The 19,953-nt window shown below is 46.7% G+C and overlaps 1 protein-coding gene across 3 annotated transcripts in view; it reads right to left on the reverse strand.

The window, feature by feature from the left end:
- CAMKK1 (calcium/calmodulin dependent protein kinase kinase 1) overlaps positions 1-19,953 on the reverse strand; it is a 1,090,978-nt gene that overhangs the window by 452,274 nt on the left and 618,751 nt on the right. For all 3 annotated transcript variants that reach the window (XM_069226681.1, XM_069226682.1, XM_069226683.1), the window contains one exon: positions 6,977-6,998. In XM_069226681.1, coding sequence (XP_069082782.1) covers positions 6,977-6,998 — 22 coding nt within the window. The remainder of the gene's footprint in view (positions 1-6,976; positions 6,999-19,953) is intronic.

Below are 19,953 nucleotides of genomic sequence, written 5' to 3' on the forward strand. Positions count from 1 at the left end.
TCAGCACAAAAGGGAGAATCTGCAAGTGCCACTGTCTGCAGGCGCCATGTGGGAGTTTGTGTGTGTGAACGACCCCAGTTCAGTATCGCACGTAATGGACTGTGGTCCGATATGGTGCGAGCTAGATAGTCAGATGTGTGTATCTTATGGATCACTGCCGGTGATGTAAGAAGCATGTCTATCCTGGTGTGCAAGCGGTGAACAGGGGAGTAGGAGGAATATTCGCACTGTGTCGGGTGCCCTGATCTCCAAACATCGTATAAGCCATTGCCCAGTGCCCATGTTGGCAGTTCGCGTGAGATACGATTGCTCGGGCGGTTGGAAGTGGAGGAAAGGTCTAAAACGCAGTTATAATCTCCACCCCATATGCTGTCTACAGCTGGGTCTCGAAATGTCCCCGTTGGTAGTGTGTGTAAAAAGCTGTGTGGGTTAGTATTGGGGGCGTACAGTGCCACCAACAATACGGGTGACCCATCTAGACTGCTCTCCAACACCACATATCTTCCATCAGGGTCAATCTGTGTGCGAGCGATCACATACGGCACCCCTGGGGCGATCCAAATTGCTACCCCACGCGCAAAGGACGAGGATGTGTTCCCATATAACTGACCCTTCCATTTTGTTTGTGCTTTCTCTAGTGCGGTAACTGATAGGTGTGTCTCTTGTAGCATGGTGAAATGTACCTGGTGGCACCTGAAATACGCATGCACGCGCTGACGCTTGCGCGGTGCCGCCATCCCCCTTACATTCCATGTAAGTACATTATATCGTGGGATGTATGCTAGTCCGAGTGTAGTCATGGAAATGTGTAGAGGTTAACTGACACGGGGTCTCATAGTACCTTGCCCTTTCTGTACCCGAGGAACACCTAGGGCCACTTATCCCTGGTATGTTTGCTTTCAAAAGCCGATTCCTTATACGTCGCCCCATAGGATAAATGTAATATGTGACTCTGGTGAAATAAACCCATATGAATATGATGGGAAAAACCCGTTGAAAGATAACGAAACAAATAACAATATTAAACAATAACATTATGTGTGCTTCAGCAGAGCAGGTCACGCTGACAGGCATCGGGTGAAACAGGTCCTTATGGAGCGGGCGTGTATGATGTGTGTGAAGTCTAAAAATTCGAGCTCCCGGCTCTATGAATGTTCGCCCTCGATCCGCAGATTGAAACCCCAGCTGGGAGTGCCCTGAGGTAGAGCTTCGCAACAGGCTTTACTCGTCTTCTAATCTGGCATAGGCACTCATGCTTAAACAGTACGTATGACCAGTGGGCGCGGCTCAGTATGTACCCTGTGAGCGCTACGGCAAGGAGTGCAATTCAAATGTCATCAGCCGAGAGCGGAGCAAGGAGCTCCTTTACCTGATAGAAAGAACCGCGTTTCCTTTGAACCTCCGCAGTGAAGTCTGGATAGGCTGTGATCGTTGCATTTTCGTATCGCACAGGGCTCGTTTTGCGAAATAACTGCAATATGAGGTCTCTATCACGGTAGTCGAGTACCCTGGCTATCAAGGGACGGGGGTGTGTCCCTGGTGGTGGGGCCCTGCCCGGTACTCTACGGGCGCGTTCAATCAAAAAGAACTTTGGGATCCTATCCAGTAGTACAGTTTCTGAGAGCCATCTTTCCACAAATAACTCAGCACTAGGGCCTTCCATACGTTCCGGGAACCCCACCAGGCGAATATTATTCCGTTTCGATCAGCCTTCAGCATCTTCCGCTCTACGTTTTAGGCCATCTACCTCTGTCCTCAGATGTAGCATCTTTTCTTGTAGTGCTTTTACCACCGGGGGTAGCTCAGCCATTTCTCTTTCCACCTCTACGATCCGGTCCGCCAGTACGTGTTGATCACCTCGGAGTAGGCTGACATCCGCGACTACTGCTCCGATTTTTGCTTCCAGGGTGGTTTTCGTATCCATGATGGCCTGTAGTACCTTCTCAAACTGCGATGTGTGTTTGTGCAGAGTGATTTCCATCTTCTGCAGTGCCTGGTAAGTCACTTCTTGCTCTCCCTAGGGGCAGCGGGTGTGTCCATGGCCCCAGTGGGCGCTCTCGGAATCTTAGGCTTGCCCATTTATCCCCTGTGCCAGTGGGAAGCAGCGCTGGGAGTGGGGGTCACGACCAGATCCCTCCTGCGTGTGGTCGCCTGATGGGGACAGGGCACAAGAGCGGTTCTCCTGTACACTGATTAGTTTCTCCTCCCTGTGTAGTTGAGGGCACAGACTTGCGCTGCATGCGCTTTATTTCTCAGGTCCCTTATTAGGTTGCTGTTGTCCAATACAAACCCAGTGGGGCTTGGACTGTCCGAGCATTGTAGTGAGGTCGCATAGGCCTAGTCGGGCAATTTACTCACTACGTGCCGCAGGGAGGAAGGTAGGACTGCTTAAATACAAGTCAGGGGGAAACTGCCACTTCCCACTTCACGTTTATGGGCTCGACAACACAGGGACCTGGAGCCCCCCTACCTCGCATCCAGGTTTGAGCAGCCTCTCAGTGATCCTCGGACTTCGTGCACTCGAGTTCCCTTTGAAGCCGCGGGGGCCTTTCGGCCGCTCCCCTCACCTCGTGCACAAGTACCACCGTTCCATGCAGGGTGGGAAACAACCCGTCCCGGGCCGCAGATCAGCCTGTCTCTGCGCAGTGCGGCTCGACTCACGCCTCCGACCAAGTTCACTCGGGGGTCTGCACACATGTGTAGTCACCTGCGACGCCATCCAGACTTGGCCGGGACGGAGCCTGGATCACGGCTCCACCCCTCCTCGGCAGAGCAGTGCAGATCAGCTCCGCTTCACTCGCGTCCCATCGGTGGTGCCCAGCTCTCACCTCACAGGTGGCGTATGTCCGGGCCGCAGGCTGCACTCTCTCTACCCCCAGGTTAGGCCTCGTGCTCCTCCGTGCCTCCTCCTCGGCCTCACGAAGACCTGTGGGTCTCCGGGGGGTCCCAAGTCAGCTGGGAGTCCGGCGATCACCCAGGGAGAGTCGGGAATCGCCGTTTGGCAAGGAGTGTTGTTTCGGCCGGGAGCGGAGCTACAGATTATGCTGCTGCTCTTGTTGCCATCTTGGCCACGCCCCCCGCCTGTCTTTCATAATTAGTTGGTGTGCGTGGCACTCTTCTTTACAGCCTCATAACTCTTACACTTCAGGCCTGGCATCATTTCTGTTCCTCTTTGTGGAGCAGGGACCAAACACTGATTATTCAACTTAATTAGTGCTCGGCTGCTGCTCCTGACATGATTAGGTACTATTGTGCTCTTTGTAACTTCTAGTGCCCTGCAAACAGAGGGCTTGTGACTGGCAAAAACATGCCTAGCGGGACAAACACTATTTCAAAGTTTTATTTTTTTAAAGTTAACTTTCTTTTATTTTGCCAAACCGTCTTTTCTCCCTTTCCACTCATATTTTCTTTTGTTTTTGCTCATGGGCGCTCTTCTCCAATGATGACTTTTATGAACTATTGCAAAGCGACATTATTTATTTGTTATGTGTAATTTCTGGAATGATGCTTTAACACATAATCATGCAGTACACCTCAATCCACCTCACTCCAATCCATCCCACTACAACCCACCCCAATCCACCACACTCCAATCCAAACCACTCATCCCAATCCAATCCACTCCAATCCACCCCACTCCAATCCTCTCAACCCACCCAATCTAATCTGCCCCACTCCAATTTGTCCCACTCTAATCAAAAACAATCTGCACCACTCCAAAACAATCTGTCCCAATCCAATCCCAAAAAATTGGTCCCACTCCAATCCAAAACAATCTGCCACACTCCAATATACCCTGATCCAAAACAATCGATCCCACTGCAATCTACTTCACTCCATTCCAAAACAATCAGCCCCACTCCAGCCCACCTCAATCCAATCTGCCTGCCCCACTCCAATCCAAAACAATCTGGCCCTCTTCAATCCACCACACTCCAGTCTGCCTCACCCCCATCCAAAACAGTTGATCCCACTCCAATCCGCCCTACTTCAATTTTCCCCACTCCAATTCAAAACAATCCACCCCACTCCAATCAACCCCACTCCATACCAATTCACCCCAGTCCTATCCAATCCACCACACTCCCATCCATTCAGTCCATAACACACCAACCCACCCTAATACAATCTGCCTGACTCCAATCAAAAACAATTTGCCCCAAGCCAATCTGACCCACTCCAATCCAAAACAATCTGCCCCACTTCAATCGCCCCACTTCAATCTAAAACAACCTGCCCCATTCCAATCCATTTCAATCTGCACCACTCCAATCTACCCTATTTTAATCTAAAACAGCCTGCATCACTCCAGCCTACCCGACTACTATTTCAACAGCGCACTCCAATCCAAAACAATCTCCCCCTCTCCAATCCAATCCACCTCACCTCACTCCAACCCAATCCACCCAACTCTATCCCAATTCACTCCACTCCAATCCACCCCACTACAATCCATTGCACACCAGCCTAGTCCAAACTACCCCACTCCAATCCAATACACATCACCCCAATCCAATCCACCCCACCCCAATCCACTTTAGTCCAATCCACCTCACTCCTGTCCAATCCACCCCACTCCAGTCAAATCCACCCCATCCCAATCCAAATCACCCTACTCCAATCCAAGCCACGCCACCCAAACCACCCTACTCCAATGCATCTCACCCCACTCCAATCCAATCCACCCCACTTCAATCAAGTCTACTGCTATCCCACTCCAATACAATCCACTTTAATCCACCCACTCCAGTCCAATTCAGTCTACATTAATCCACTCTACTCCAAGCCAATCCACTCCAATCCGGACCAGTTTAATGTACCCCACTTCAATCCAGTATACCTCTCTCCAGTCAATCTATCCCACACCAATCTAATCCACCCCACACCAATCCAATCCACCTCACTCCACCCCAATCTACCCCACTGCATCACCACAATCCACCCCACTCCACTCCATCCCACCCACTCCAATCCTCTCACCCCAATCCAATCCACCCCACCTCTATCCAATCCACCACAATCCAATTCCCCACACTCAATTCAATCCACCCCACTATACCCTAATCCACCCAACTCAATCCAATTCACCTCACTCCAATCCACCCCACTCCAATCCGATCCACTCAAATCCAGCCCACCTCAGTACAGTTCAATGCACACCATGCCAATCAAATTCACCCCACACCAATTCAATTTACCTCACACTAATCCAATCCATTTCACCTCAATACAATCCACCCCAGTCCAATCCACTCCAATCCGCCCACCCCATTTCCTCTCACCCCAATCCAATTCGCCCCCTCCAGTCCACCCTACCCCAAGCCACCCACCCCATTTCAATCCAGTCCACCCTAATTCACTCCAATCCACCCACTCCACTTCAATCCACCCTACTCTACCCCAATTCACTCCACCCTATCCAAGTTCAGTCCACCTCACTCCAATCCATCCAGCCTACCCCACTCAAATCCACCCAAATTCAATCCAATTCAGTTCACTCCAACCCACCCCATTAGAATCCACAACAACCCAATCCACGTCACTCAATCCCAGTTCAGTCCACTCCACTCCAATCCATCCAGGCAACAGCACTCCAATCCACCCCACCTCCATGCAATCCTCCCCACTCAAATACACCTCATTCCAATCTACCCCAATCCAATCCAACACATCCCACCCCAATCCAATCCACCTCACCCATCCCAATCCAATCCACCCCAATCCAATCCATCTCACTGCAGCCCACCACACCACACCCCAATGCAATCCAAACTACCCCAAACCAACACACTCCAAGTCACGCTATTCCAATCCACCACACCCCACTCCAATCCACTCCATCTCACTCCATTCCACCTCACTTCAATCCATCACACTCTACTCCAATCTATCCACTTTATCGCAATCCAACCCCCACCCCACTCTAGTTCAGTCCACCCCACTCCAATCCATCCAGCGCGCCCCACTCCAATCACAGCTCGCCCCATGCCAATCATGCCCGTCCCACTGCAATCAAGCCCATCCCAATCCAATTCACCCCAATCTACCCCACTGCAGTCCAATCTAATCCACCGCACTCCAGCCCAATCGATTCCACTCCACCCCACTCCAATTCAATCCACCCCACCCCACCCCTATCACTTACAAACCAAACTACCCACCCCAATCCAACTACTTGAATCCACACCACTCCCATCCACAGCATCCCATTTCGATACGCCCCACCCCATACCAATCCACCCCACTCTACCCCAATCCAATCCTCCCCGTTCTACTCCAATCTAATCCACCCAACTACCTCAATGCACTCCAACCCACTCCACCCTATTACACCCCACTGAACAGTACGACACTCTCTGCCACTGAACCACTGAACTCTACTCCCCTGTACTCAAGCCCACGACACTCTACTTCCCCTACTCCACTCTATGACATTCAAACAAATCCAGTCTACGACACTCTACTCCCCCACGCCAGTAGCTCCTAACCATGCTGAACAGAAGCCACATTGGTGTACAACATGGCAAAACACATTGCCAAAGCCTACAGCTCTTGTGTAGGCGAGACCTATTGGCTTTTCTTGTTGGAGGGTGTGATCCTGCTTCGAATACCCCATTCGTAAATGTATACTCCCCAGTAAAAGCTGCATTTTTCTAAGCATCAGTTCAGGAACGATCGGTTATTTTGCCTGACTTGAACCAGGTAACCCATTCACCTTTTCACCGCACCTTTGTACGGTGATATGACCTATTTCGGAGGATCAAAACAAACCTTGTGCGTGCATCATCAAACACACATTTATTTCATTTGCTTTTCTGCAGATAAATCGGGTGTTTCAACAGACAACTACATGCAAGTTGTACATGCTCGTCAATATGGCTCCCCTTTGGTGACATCAACATTGTAGTCATAAACAGTGTTATCCATGCCACTCATAACATGCACGAGAGAGTAATGAACACTCAGAAATACTTACCCCCTGCGCATGAGATCAAACACTGAAAGGAAAGAAAACAGAGTATAAGAAAATGTATGTTTGCAGGTTTTAAGTGTGAAACAGAAAAAAGTAAACAACGCACTATTAAAATAGCTGCAGAGAGTAATTAATAGGCATATGTTTTCAAGAGTGAAAACGTTTTAATAAAATATATATTCTGATGTTTATTCTACTTAAGTGCACATTGTGCCCATGCTGGTTGCCTGGGCATTCCTACCAGAAACTACAATAAAGTTTCTAGATTTGAGACTTCACTGGCTGTCGCAGACTCCTTTTACACTTTTAATCCAATGCAAGGTCATGAGGCAGCCATGATGATCCAGCAGCAAGCATGATGAAGCCAGTATGGTAGTACTCTCAGTTGTAGTATACAAGAAGTAATTGTGGTTTAGTGGAAACAAGTAAGGCCTACTAAACATAGGTGCAGCCTAAACGTAGCAGGTTTAGTAACGTGGCTTCAGTTGTCTGATGCAAGTTTGTATGGCCTAATTACTAGTAGCTGCAGATATAGTTTATTGGCAACAAGTGAGTTTGTGTGGAAGAAGATATGGTCTACCAGCAGCGAAGGCGGTTTAATGGAAAGTGGTAGGAAAATGGTGTGGTCCTGTGGTAGCAAGTATAGGCTACTAGAAGCCAATGAAGTTGGTAGCTGAAGTGTAGTTCACTGGAAGAAGGTGCAGTGTAGTGTAGGCAGATCTAGGGCCTGATTTAGAACTTGGCGGAGGGGAATACTCCATCACAAATATGACGGATAGCCCAGCCTGCGCAATAAGATCCCATTATGTCTTATGGGATCGTAATAGGGCAGACGGAGTATTCCCCTCTGCCAAGTTCTAATGCAGGCTCTAAATCTAGTGGCAGAAGGTGTAAACTAGTCAGATCAGGTTTGGCCAAGTGGGTGCTTGTTTGGTCTAGTGGTAGAAATTATGATTTACTGACAGCTGGTGTCTGTCTGTGGTAGATGGTGAAGCAACAGTGTATTCCATTTTCAGGAAATATAATCTGATACATGCAAATATGTAGCATCAATGTGTTCCTGTGGCAAATGATGTGGAAGAGTGGCAGGTAAAGTGTGAGCTAACATGATCGAATGCCAGCATTGTGTGTTTTTGAGGCAACAGGGTTGGTCTTCTCACAACAGATATTATCAAATGTGAGCAGATGTGGGCTAGTGGCAGCCACTGTTGTCCAGGAACCGAAGATGTAATTTGGTGGCCTTTGGTTTGGGTTTGGTCTAAAGACAGTAGATATGATAGTTACAGTTATGGTCTAGTGGCAGCAGGAGTGACCTAATGGCCATAGTGATGCCAGGTAACAGAAGCTTGGTGAGGCTTTATGTAAGCAGACATTGCATTGGTGCTAAATTCAACAAAGCACTGGGATTGGTTTGAATTGGCCTGCAAATAAACAGAGAAATAATCAAAGGTAGGAAATTAGCTTGGTTACCCCCACTTTTGGCCTGTTTGTCAGTGTCTTTGACTGTGTTCACTGGGATCCTGCTAATCAGGACCCCAGTGATTATGCTCTCTCCTCTAAATTTGGTTGCTAGTAACATTTTCTTCCTACAACTGGCATACCGGTTCTCCCATGTAAGTAACTAGTATATGGTACCTAGGTACCCAGGGCACTGGAGTTCCAGGGGATTCCTATGGGCTGCAGCAGTCATTCTGTCACCCACGGGGAGCCCATGCAAAGAGTTCTGCAGGCCTGCCATTTCAGTCTGAGTGAACCGTTTGCACGCACCAGGTCACTGTAAGTCTCAGCCCTAAGGGCAGGGTGCAGGTACCTGTATGTGAGGGCACCCCTGCACTAGCAGAGGTTCTCCCACAAACTCCAGCCCCACTTTACTGGACTTCGTGAATGCAGGGCTGCCATTTTACGAGTGTACTGGACATAGGTCACTACCTATGTCCAGCTACATAATGGCAACCTCGAACCTGGGCATGTTTAGTATCAAACATGTTGGAATCATACCCCAATACTGTTGGAAGTATGATTCCATGCACTACACCAGTCCTACAGGGTTTTCTGGGCAGCCCAGCTGCTGCCACCCCTCAGACAGGTTTCTGCCCTCCTGCTGCTTGATCTGATCAAGCCCAGGAAGGCAGAACAAAGGATTTCTTTTGGGAGAGGGAGGTAACACCCACTCCCTTTGGAAATAGGTGTTACTGGCTTGGGAGGGGTAGCTTCCCCAGCCACTGGTTTTGCTTTGAAGGGCACATTTGGTGCCCACTGTACATAACCCAGTCCACACCAGTTGAGGGACCCCCCCAGTCCCTGCTCTGGTGTGAAACTGGACAATGGAAAGGGGAGTGACCTCTCCCCTGTCCATCACCACCCCTGGGGTTGTGCCCAGAGCTCCTCCAGAGGGTCCCTGGGTGCTTCCATCTTGATTCCAAGGTTGGCAGGAACTCTGGGAGCAAGCAGGTGACGTCTGAGGCACCCTCTGATAGGTAGCAACCTAGTTAGGTGACCAAGCCCCCTCTTTCAGCTATATAGGTTCTTTCTCTGGTATGGGCCCTCAGATTCAGCATGCAAGATTCAAGCAGGACTGTTCTGCAATCTTCACTTCGACTTCTGACCACTGGAACCTCGACTGGACCCTCCAGGAACCAACAAAGCTGCAGATCCATGAGGAAGACTTCTGCAACACTGTATCAATGACTCCTGCCAGCTCTGAAACATTTCCCTGGCCATGCATCCTCAGAAGACAGCAACTCTTCAGCATGCACAAGAAGGAAGAAGGAACCTCCCTTGAAGTGAAGGAGTCACTCCCCTGCAACCGCAGGCACCTACAACAAGTTATGACTGGCTGCATGGATCCCCTCTCCTGTTGAGCTGCATGTATCCTGCATCACGGGTGGTAGTCCAGAGTAGTCCACTTGATCCTCTCTGCCAGCTCTCCAACTTTGGTGGTGGTAAGCCTTTGCCTTCCCACGCAGGACAGTATCCCCATGCACCGCATCTCTTGCAGCTGCCGCGGCTTGTTTGCATTTCCTCCAAGGGATCTTCAGTTGATGGGTAGCTCCAGCCCCCAGCACTCCACCCTGCAAAGCATAGCCTCCTGCATGGTTCTCCTGTGGCATGGAATCCTCTTTTTTAGTGCTGCGTGGGCTCCTTCTGTGTTTCCTGTCTCCCCGTCCTGTGGGGCTCCTCTGGGTGCTGCCTCTGCTCCTGTGGATCTCTGTGATGCTGAGGGTCCCCGTGACTACTCCTCCTGGGTTGAGTCCTCCTGGGCCTTGCTAGTCCCTGGCAGCACCTCTTTTCTACTAACCGCGAGTTTGCCTTTGCCAAGGCTTATTGGTGGAATTCCTGCACCAACACCCATCTGCTAACTTCATTCTAGCATGGGACTTCATCTGCATCCATCAGGAACTCTTCACCGGCTCCAGGGCTGCACTGCTGACCTGTTCTTCATCACCGTCAACCAACTCCTGCATCCACAGCTGGGTGGGTACTAGCTCCTACTACTCCTAGACTCCATTGTGACTCTTGGACTTAGTCCACTCTCTCCACAGGTCTTAATGCTATCTCGAACATCTCCTTAAATCATACCAACCTTCATTCCAGCCTGACTATCTAGTTGATCAATTTTCCATTCCACTAAGAAGAAACAGGGTAACAAACCTAGAACCTTTCCACTTCACACACACAGTTGGTTATACATTCATCACAATCGTCTCACCTTCTGGATTCAGCACAATCACAGGGAACAACCCCACCTTTCTGAGTTATCACCACTTCATCTCTTGCATTACCAGGCCCCCTCAAGACCAAACACTAACACAACACTGATATAAACCACCTACAGATACTGTAACAAACTGACCGCTCATAACTCAATTCTCACCACTAAGACCTCTCACCAGACAACCAAATAATATATGTCAAGCAGCTGTGCAATAAGTTCTACAAACCCTTTCACCAGTTCACCCCTCTCCAAACATTCCCACATCTTAAACATTGACATAAAGCAAACTGGATCAGTGACAGAATAAAGAAAGTTAAATCACAAATGACATCACTTCAACATCAATAGAAAAAACCCAGAAACATACTGAACACAATCCACCATCAGCATCGCAACAGGATCTACAAGTCTGGCATAAAGTAAGTGAATATATTATCAATCAATCAGTGTTTATAAAGCGTGGCTAATCACTGAATAGGGTATCCAGGTGCTTGAAAGACCCAGAGGCTCATTCGAATAGCCAGGTCTCGACATCCATTTGCAATTCCAGAAGTGAGGTGATGGTCTGGAGGTGCATAGGGAGGTTGTTCCAGGTTTTTGCTATGATGTGAGAGAAGGAACGTTCTCCACTTCTGCTTTGGCCGATACAGGGAGTATGGACAAATGAAGGGAGGGAGAGTGTAGTCTTATCGGCGGTTGGTGAAAGTTCAGGCAGGTAATGTATGCGGATCCTTGGTTGTGTAGAGCCTTGTATGTGTGGGTCAGCAGCTTGAATTGGCATCTCTTCTGTACTGGGAGCCAGTGGAGTTGCATAAGGCAACTCTACAAAGTGGATCTCCAGTGTCAAATGCCCATAATGGAGCTCCACAGGATCCTCACAGTATTTTGCTCCCTTGAGTGCATCACCACAAAGACATTTCTGTCTCAAGATTTCTGTAGCCCCATCGCAGATCACTTGGTTCCAAAGCTAAGATGTTAGAACTTCATCTTGCTAAGAAGATGAAAGACATCCAGGCCTTCAAGGCCAAGCCAGAGAGTACCACATCAACCAATAGATATCTAACATCTGTTTCCTTGAAACAACCCTCAGAATTTGACAATTTGTTCAAGTCTAGTCAACCAGTGGGTTCACAATCAGATACCTGTATGCCCCATACTTGAAGAGCATCCTTCTATTTGCAGCCACCACAACCCCAGCAATAACCATCATCAATAATTATCATCAGGTGGGTTACCCTTAGAATTCAAGATATCTTACATATGGCCACTAGTCAAAAAGAAGGATCTTGACCAGGCAGAACCAATCAGTAATAGACCAATCTCAAATGGCCCATTCCTTGGACAACTGATCAAAACGCAGCATTCATTCAGATCTGCCACTACTTGAAGACAATTTGCTCTAAGAAGAATAAACTGGGCTCCTCCTTGAAACAGGCACAGAATACATTCTGATCTCCTTCTCGGATGATCTGAAAAACACCATGGACAGGAGCTGCATTGCCGCACTTCTTCTACTGGACCTTTCTGCCAATTTTCACACAGTCCACCAACACTCTCTTCAGGATAGTGTACAGAAACTTAGCAGCAAGCAAACCAACATTCAAAAGATCTATGTATACCTCTAGGTCAAATCAAACATCACCTTGCTATCCCCATTAACATCACAACCTCTCAGTTGAAGGAAGTCAAGACTCAATCATTGCTCCACCCCACTTCAATGACTACCTCAGCCTACTACATAATCTCATAAAATCCTTGAACCTGGCATGCTACAACTGTGCCACGCACCTTAAGATAATGGAAAATCCACAATGTCTTGACTAATCAAGACTAAATACTTGTTTTATCATCCCTTGACCATGCAAAGGGGACTCTACCAACAATTCTTTCTCTCTCTTCACCATGATGGTTATATAGAAACCACACCACAGAAACACAGCTGCTACATATTTATCTATGAATCTCACAAAGTTCTTCACTGACTTCCCAAGACTTAGATTTTCAACTTTCAAGACCCTGTGAATTACCGACCTGGGCAGCTACTGGCGAAAGCACTGCTTACAATCAATAACAAGATACTCTCAGAAGAAAACACTCTGCTCTAGAGTAGCACCACAGCTATTTACCCCTGCTTACAAGAGGCAACACATTGGATGGAAAGCCTCTCTTGCTCAGGAGCTAAGCTATGGATAACTCTTCCAGCTAAGATAAAATCAATTTAAAATTATTAGGATTTAGAAAAAGCCATGAAGATCAAACGTTTCTCAGGTTGATGCCATAATGACTAAACCTAATCAGCTCTTATGACTATGAGGGAGTAGTAATTGTGTCCATGGTGGACTCTGTAGGGCATGTTCTCTGGCTGCACTACAGTGCCTGATGGTTGTATGCTAGAATATTCTGTTTTTAATATTGTGCTACCAAAACAGCATAGTTAAAATATTGAAAATCAAAATATCGACAAGGTAGGTTTATATACATAAGAACAGATTTACTATTTCAATGTAAAAATATGTGGCATTTTCTGAAGTAACCCTGTACATACACATAGATGTTTACCTTATCAATATTGTTGCTGTCAATATTTTTGCTACATTACTTTCATAGCATAACACTTAAAACTCAACTGGTACCATACTTGTCTGACGGCCACAATGATTTGAGCTAGTGCCTCGTCCATGGTGATTCCCATTCAATGATTCAACCACTTCACCCAATATCAAGAAGCGGACCATTAGCCAATAATATGTGCCTATGCTTTGAACTATAATTTGCTGTTCTATTACAACACTATTTAATCTGTTTAGGGGTCCTATGAAGATAAATGTATACTTGAACTGCACCAAAAGCATGAAACATAATATGATGCATTGTTAGGACATTCTCATTCTTGTGAGTTTCTTCTGCACCATGCTTTCCTTAGGCTTTGTACCACTCCTTTCTGCCAGCCAACTGGTTCCCTGACCTCTGGTCAGCTCACATAGGGGGTCATTCCGGCCCCGGCGGGCGGCGGGTGCCGCACCGCCGGGCGGAGACCGCCAGAAGACCGCACCGCGGTCAAATGACCGCGGCGGTCATTCTGACTTTCCCGCTGAGCGGGCAGGCGACCGCCAAAAGGCCGCCCGCCCGCCCAGCGGGAAAGCCCCAGCAACGATGAAGCCGGCTCCGAATGGAGCCGGCGGAGTTGCTGGTGTGCGACGGGTGCAGTGGCACCCGTCGCGATTTTCAGTGTCTGCTTTGCAGACACTGAAAATCTGAATGGGGCCCTGTTAGGGGGCCCCACGACACCCGTTCCCGCAAGCCTCTTCCTGGCGGTGTAAACCGCCAGGAACAGGCTAGCGGGAAGGGGGTCGGAATCCCCATGGCGGCGCTGCTTGCAGCGCCGCCGTGGAGGATTCCCTGGGGCAGGGGAAAACCGGCGGGAAACCGCCGGTTCCCCTTTTCTGACCGCGGCGGTCAGAATTGCCCCAGAAGCACCGCCAGCCTGTTGGCGGTGCTTCCTCCGTCCCCGGCCCTGGCGGTCCATGACCGCCAGGGTCGGAATGACCCCCATAGAGTCTATCCATGTACAGGTTATCTGATCACTCTTTAAGTCTGTTTAATTTCCATATGTCACACATCTCACTGCTCCGTTGTGGACCCCCAGACCGATGCCCAGATAGGGTCTGGTCTTCCTTTATGCTGTATTACCATGATGAATCATACCATTACTGCCTATAGAGAACCCACACACCTGTTTGTGTGTGTGATGTTTGATCAAATTTTGGAATCTTTCTCCAACACTCCAAGAGTAATACCTTAGAATAAATACCATGCCCATTCTGTAAAATGTCCCTTATTATTTTTCTATCTCTGCCACACTTGGGCGGACTCCTCGTGTTATACACTGTGGCTGGTATTACAATAGTTACTCCTCTTTTGATCCACACTGGACCAGTCAAGGCACTTAGTATGGTGTCTAGTGGTAGCAATGGCCATTCCTATGGGTTGCTCCCTGTTGCTCCTAGGTGGACTCCAAACAGCATACACCATGGCTGCTTACATAATGAATGTTAGAAATTGGGTCTCTAGTTGGCAGAGGTATCAACCCGGTCCAAGAAGGGACCACAATCCTAGTCAGGGTAAGTCAGATATACACCCTAAATTAACCTGTGCTCACCCCTTGGTCGCTTGGCCCAGAGATGTCAGGCTTAACTTAAGAGGCAAAGTGTAAAGTATTTGTGCAACACTTAATTACAGTGACACAGTGAAAGACACCACAAAAAGACTCAATGCAGGTCTGAAAACATGAGAATATGTATCTGATTAAAACAAGACCAAAATGACAAAACTCCAACAAGTAGATCCTGAGATATGCAATTTTAAACATTTAGGTGAAAACAGCTCATAGAAGCACAAAGTGTCAATTAGGGTTATCTGGTCATGTCGGACCGGGATAAAGTCACAAGTGTAGACTGCAATGGAGCACAGGACGGCTATAGGGACTCACTTGGGCTCACTGAGCACAGTACCCTAAATCCTGGTGAGCTGTCTGCGCAGCATTGCTTTGCAAGGTCTTGCGGCGGTTCTGGTGAAAACCACAGAATACAGAGCACCTTAGGCCCACATCCAAGGGTCTAGGACTGGGGTGGCACCTCTTGGCATGGTAGACTCACAGATGGCAGAGTCCAGGTGTCGTAGCAGGTGAGTTGCGGGAAACATTTGATGTCCCCGAGACTGCAGAAGAACAGGGGTCTAGCCAAAAATCCCTTGGAGATTCTTAGGTTCAAGGATGTAGAGAGGAAGTCTAGTCCCTTTCACTGCATCACAGAAGCAGCAGGCCAACGCAGCAGAGCAAACAGCAAAGTGGCAATCCCTCCTATAGCAGCAGCAGTAGGCCAAGACAGCAGAGCAAGTAGCGAAGTGGCAGCCCCTCCTGGCAGCACAGCAGTCATTCTTCATGACAGCGTGTCCTTGGTTCCAGTAAAAGCTGATTTGGTGGGGTTTGGGGTCCAGTATTTAAACTTTTGTGTCCTGGCTCAGGAAGTTGGGAGAAACTTCCAGGCCTTCCTTTGAAATGTACAGATGCCCTGCCTTCCTTGTCCTGGTTCCAAGCTGGCTGAAGTAGCAATACAGGGTTGTTAAGCCCTATTGTGGGTGGAGAGGACGAGTGAGTGAGGCAATGCTAAGCTCTGCCTCCATCAAGCCAGTTAAGGGCCCATTAAGGTCCATCAAGTCACACCTAATCTCCCATTGTGTGTGGCTGTCTAGAAGGAATGTACAACGCCCTGTTGTCACCCAACCCAGATGGGTATTCAGAGGCAGGCAGAGGGGCAAAATGGTTAAAGTAAGAAAATGCCAACTTTCTAAAAGTGGCATTTTCAGATTTACAATTTAAAATCTGACTTTACTATAAGTTGTGATCGTAAATTGTGAGCCCAGAGACATCAAACTCTATGCTTCTATCTTTTACCAATTGAGGGTTAAACTCAACAGAAGTTTTAAGGTAATCCTAATGTTATCCCATGGGAGATATAGGCCTTGCAATAGTGAAAAACAAATTTAGCAGTTTTTCGCTACCTGGACATGTTAAACTTAAAAGTACATGTCCAACTTTTTAAATACACTGCACCCTGCCCTTGGGGCTAACTAGGGCCTACTTTAGGGGTGACTTACATGCAATAAAAAAGGAAGGCTTGGGCTGGCAAGTGGGTACACTTGCCAGGTCGATATGGCTGATTCACAGTGCACATTTCCGGTTCGCAAATCTGATTAATGAATGCACGAAATCTACGAGCATGGAGTATGGTTCGAAAACGTAATTGCAGGCCCTGCAGCAAGAAAGTAGGCACATGTGGTGACCGCACACTAACTGCTAACACTGTGTAATATTGTGGGTATTCACAAGTAACTTGCATCCGTTTCCTGGGATCAAAATGGTTTGGGTAAGCGCTTTCCCAAGTGAGAAAAGGAAAGGTAAGTTCACATATTCCCTGGTGGTGCAGCGGAACAGATTTTTGACAGTATACATATCTCCCTCGGACAAAAGCAAATCTAAGAAATTTGTGCGGCTCTTCACAATCACCCATGCAGAACTCCACATATGCCGACAATCGACTTAGGCTCTGACGTAGATATCAGTTAAAGTCGTAGACTTATTTTTATGATTTATAGAACTTCACTTATTTTGTGAGTAGGGCTCATGGAGCAGATATTTAAAAGGGTTCTTCTTTTCTCTTCAGTACAAAGTTATTATTCTAAAGTGTCTTCAATGTTTACTGCTTATCTATTGATTTCCCTTTCAAAGCTAATAACAAAGTTAAGTTAAATATAAATTACAAAGAAAAAGCTAAACGATGCACGTTGTCCTGTATATATGACCAATAACAAAGTTAAGTCAAATATAAATTACAAAAAGGATACATGCTGCCATGTATACAGGACTGTAGCCAGCAGTATATATATTTGTGCTCATGGATGAAAGTGGGGGATTCGATTTCTTTTCTTTACAAATGCTAAATCAGTGATATTTTAAAATGCACAATGTATTTTGATTTGTATTTTTCATTAAGGTATTCAGCTTCAATATGTCTGGGTGACAATGGGTGACAAAGGGTGCATTTATATTCTTTCAGTCAAAAAGAATTATAATTTTAAAACAAACATGAAGGAGGAGGATGAGCTTCTGCCGAAGGAATTTTTAAGAACATTGGAGTCTCCTGCTGCACTACAAAAACACTTAAGGACAGTACTCTTGGTCAACAGTGGATAACATTTAAAAAAAAAAAAAAAACTACAACTTTACAGTAGTGCAGAGGATTCTCCACCAAAAGAATTTTGCCATGCAGCAAACTGGACATGACAACAAGCTTTAAAGCTGTCCCATTAGTCAAAATGGGATAGACCATTGCCCGATTACTCAATCAGTGGTAACCAATTCCGAGAAAACATTACAGTCATTCCCAGTTCTCATTTGCTCAACAAAGAGGACCAACACCATTCAGGGACTAACAGCATGAATCTTAACACTACATAGCCCAATGTTATGGAACATAAATATTTCAATCCTAATGGGTACAATACCTATATAGAAGTAATAAGATAATATGTTTTCAGGGCAGCATTGTCGTGCAACTACAATTCTGCCCCAGACTGGCCTTGACCACAAGGGGCAGTGCCCTCCTAACTGCTAAACGAACCTGTTTGTGCACACTGCACAGAAGTATAATAAACAACAAGATAGGCGAGAATGGCACAAAGTAAGACAGTTCCATTCGGGTATTTAATATTTAAACCCAAAATGCTAGCGCATGACCTGTGAAATCAGTGGGTGTAAATACTTGCTGTAGATTGCACAGAGTATTCGAGCAACGCTTGAGCCTGACTTTCTCCAATGGAGTTTCAGGGCAGTCCACCCCTACCTAAGTTTCTTTTGGGAAAAAAGGTGCCAAATGGTGTTATTGCAATATTCACGTAAACTTGTTCAATATCTACTGCATCTGAATAAGCACTCACTGAGTCCCAAACAAGCAAAAAAGGCAAAATGGTGTATTAGGTTAGTTTGGGGAGGAGTGGATGAAGTAATCATCCTTTCTGGTCTGTTTCTCTTTACCTGAAGGAGAGGCCCTTTCCGGTAGCCAGGGTGCTAACCTGCACAGGCTAGGCCAGAGGTCTTCAAATTTATTCACGCTGACCACTACTAAGCAAAATGTTAAGGCGGGCTCCCCTTCCAAAGATGTATGGCAAGAACAGAGAGTGGGACAGGTAGGGGTGGGCACCAAAACGGTGCTTAGGAGATCATTTCAGGGTGATTTTTCTGTAGCTCATAATCTACACTATATGTGAGATTTATAAACATACAAACGTATCAAACCAAAACAGAAATTGACCAAAAACACTAGGCCCCATAATTGGGGTGTTGAGATCCTGGGTCTCGATACAACTGCACCTGCTGCAGTAAAAGTACTTAAGAAATGCACGAAAAACTCCTCACCTTCCTCAAGGCATCCCTCTGAGGAAGCTGTCTCAATCAATTGTAATCTAAAAATTACACCCCACCATATAGCACCACTTCCTCTGGGCTATCTCTTTGATGCTACCCAAGGATTTCACTACGTTCCTCTGTCTCCTGGACTGTTACTCTGAGGCCCAAGTGGTCTGGTTGATCAGAGCACTCCATCTGAACGTGACCCTGACAGTCTCCGCCAGTCTCCTCCCTGTCACTGAAGGATATGTGCATGTAAACAGAGGTTGAAGAGGACGGGGGCTTTGGAGACCCGCATGCCCCATGCTTTCTTAATTTTGTAAAAGCAGTTCCCATACTTTTCGTTAAAAAAACAACTGAACAGTTGTGGTGGCCCTTTAAGTGCCCCTGCGTGAAAGTGAAGGGAGGGTGGAATTGGGGTGGGGAGGAGTTTTCATGTGCTGTGAAGTTCGGGGAGGGACACAGAGCTAAGGTCAACACAGGCATTCTCACCAGGGTGCTTGGTACCGGAAAGAATGCAAATGTGTGCAATTGGTTAATCATCAAATGAAAAGGCTGTTTGGAAGCCTATTTAGGCTTTCATTGATGTAGTCACCTGAGGCTTTGTGGGGACAATGAGGTATTCTTTTTTGATACTTAATGTAAGGGTGTTATGAGCTTAGTTCTAGAAAGTGTACTTTTAATAGACAAATGTTTTATGTTCAAAGAATATGTCTTAAAACATCAAATCATTTTGGAGCAGTCTACCTTACATTGTGTATAATGCAAATTTAAGATAATGAGTTGCATATTCACCGTGCTTTGTGCTAAAGGCTAGGTGTTTATAGCATTATAAATACACAAGTCACTATTCCTTGCATCAGCAGTGGTCAAATTACCCAAATGAAATTTAAAAACTAAAAGAATACATTTATATCTGATTACATTAACTTCCATGTATTTTTCTTTAAAGGTTTCTGCAGTATTTTACCTGCAATTAACTGAAAGTAAAAAACAAAGCACTTGAAGAAAATATTTTTTTTTAGCCAGGTTTTTGACCGTGCCACCACGTGGCTAAAATAAACAAAATATTCTGTACGCATTTTTTTCAACTTTGAATTACCTGCACATAAAATAATGTAGAAACCTTAAACAAAAATGAAGTGCAAGTTAAGCTAATCAAATGGAAATACATTATTTTACATTATGAGATTCCCCATATAAGTTTTCCTAACCACTTCAGGGATGGCATGCAAAAGAAGACAGCCTGGAAACGTACCAAATTGCGCTGTGAGGCCATCTTCATTTACAAGTACTTGTTGA

The sequence above is a fragment of the Pleurodeles waltl genome, chromosome 3_2, assembly GCF_031143425.1.
Source record: "Pleurodeles waltl isolate 20211129_DDA chromosome 3_2, aPleWal1.hap1.20221129, whole genome shotgun sequence".
Lineage (NCBI taxonomy): Eukaryota > Metazoa > Chordata > Amphibia > Caudata > Salamandridae > Pleurodeles > Pleurodeles waltl.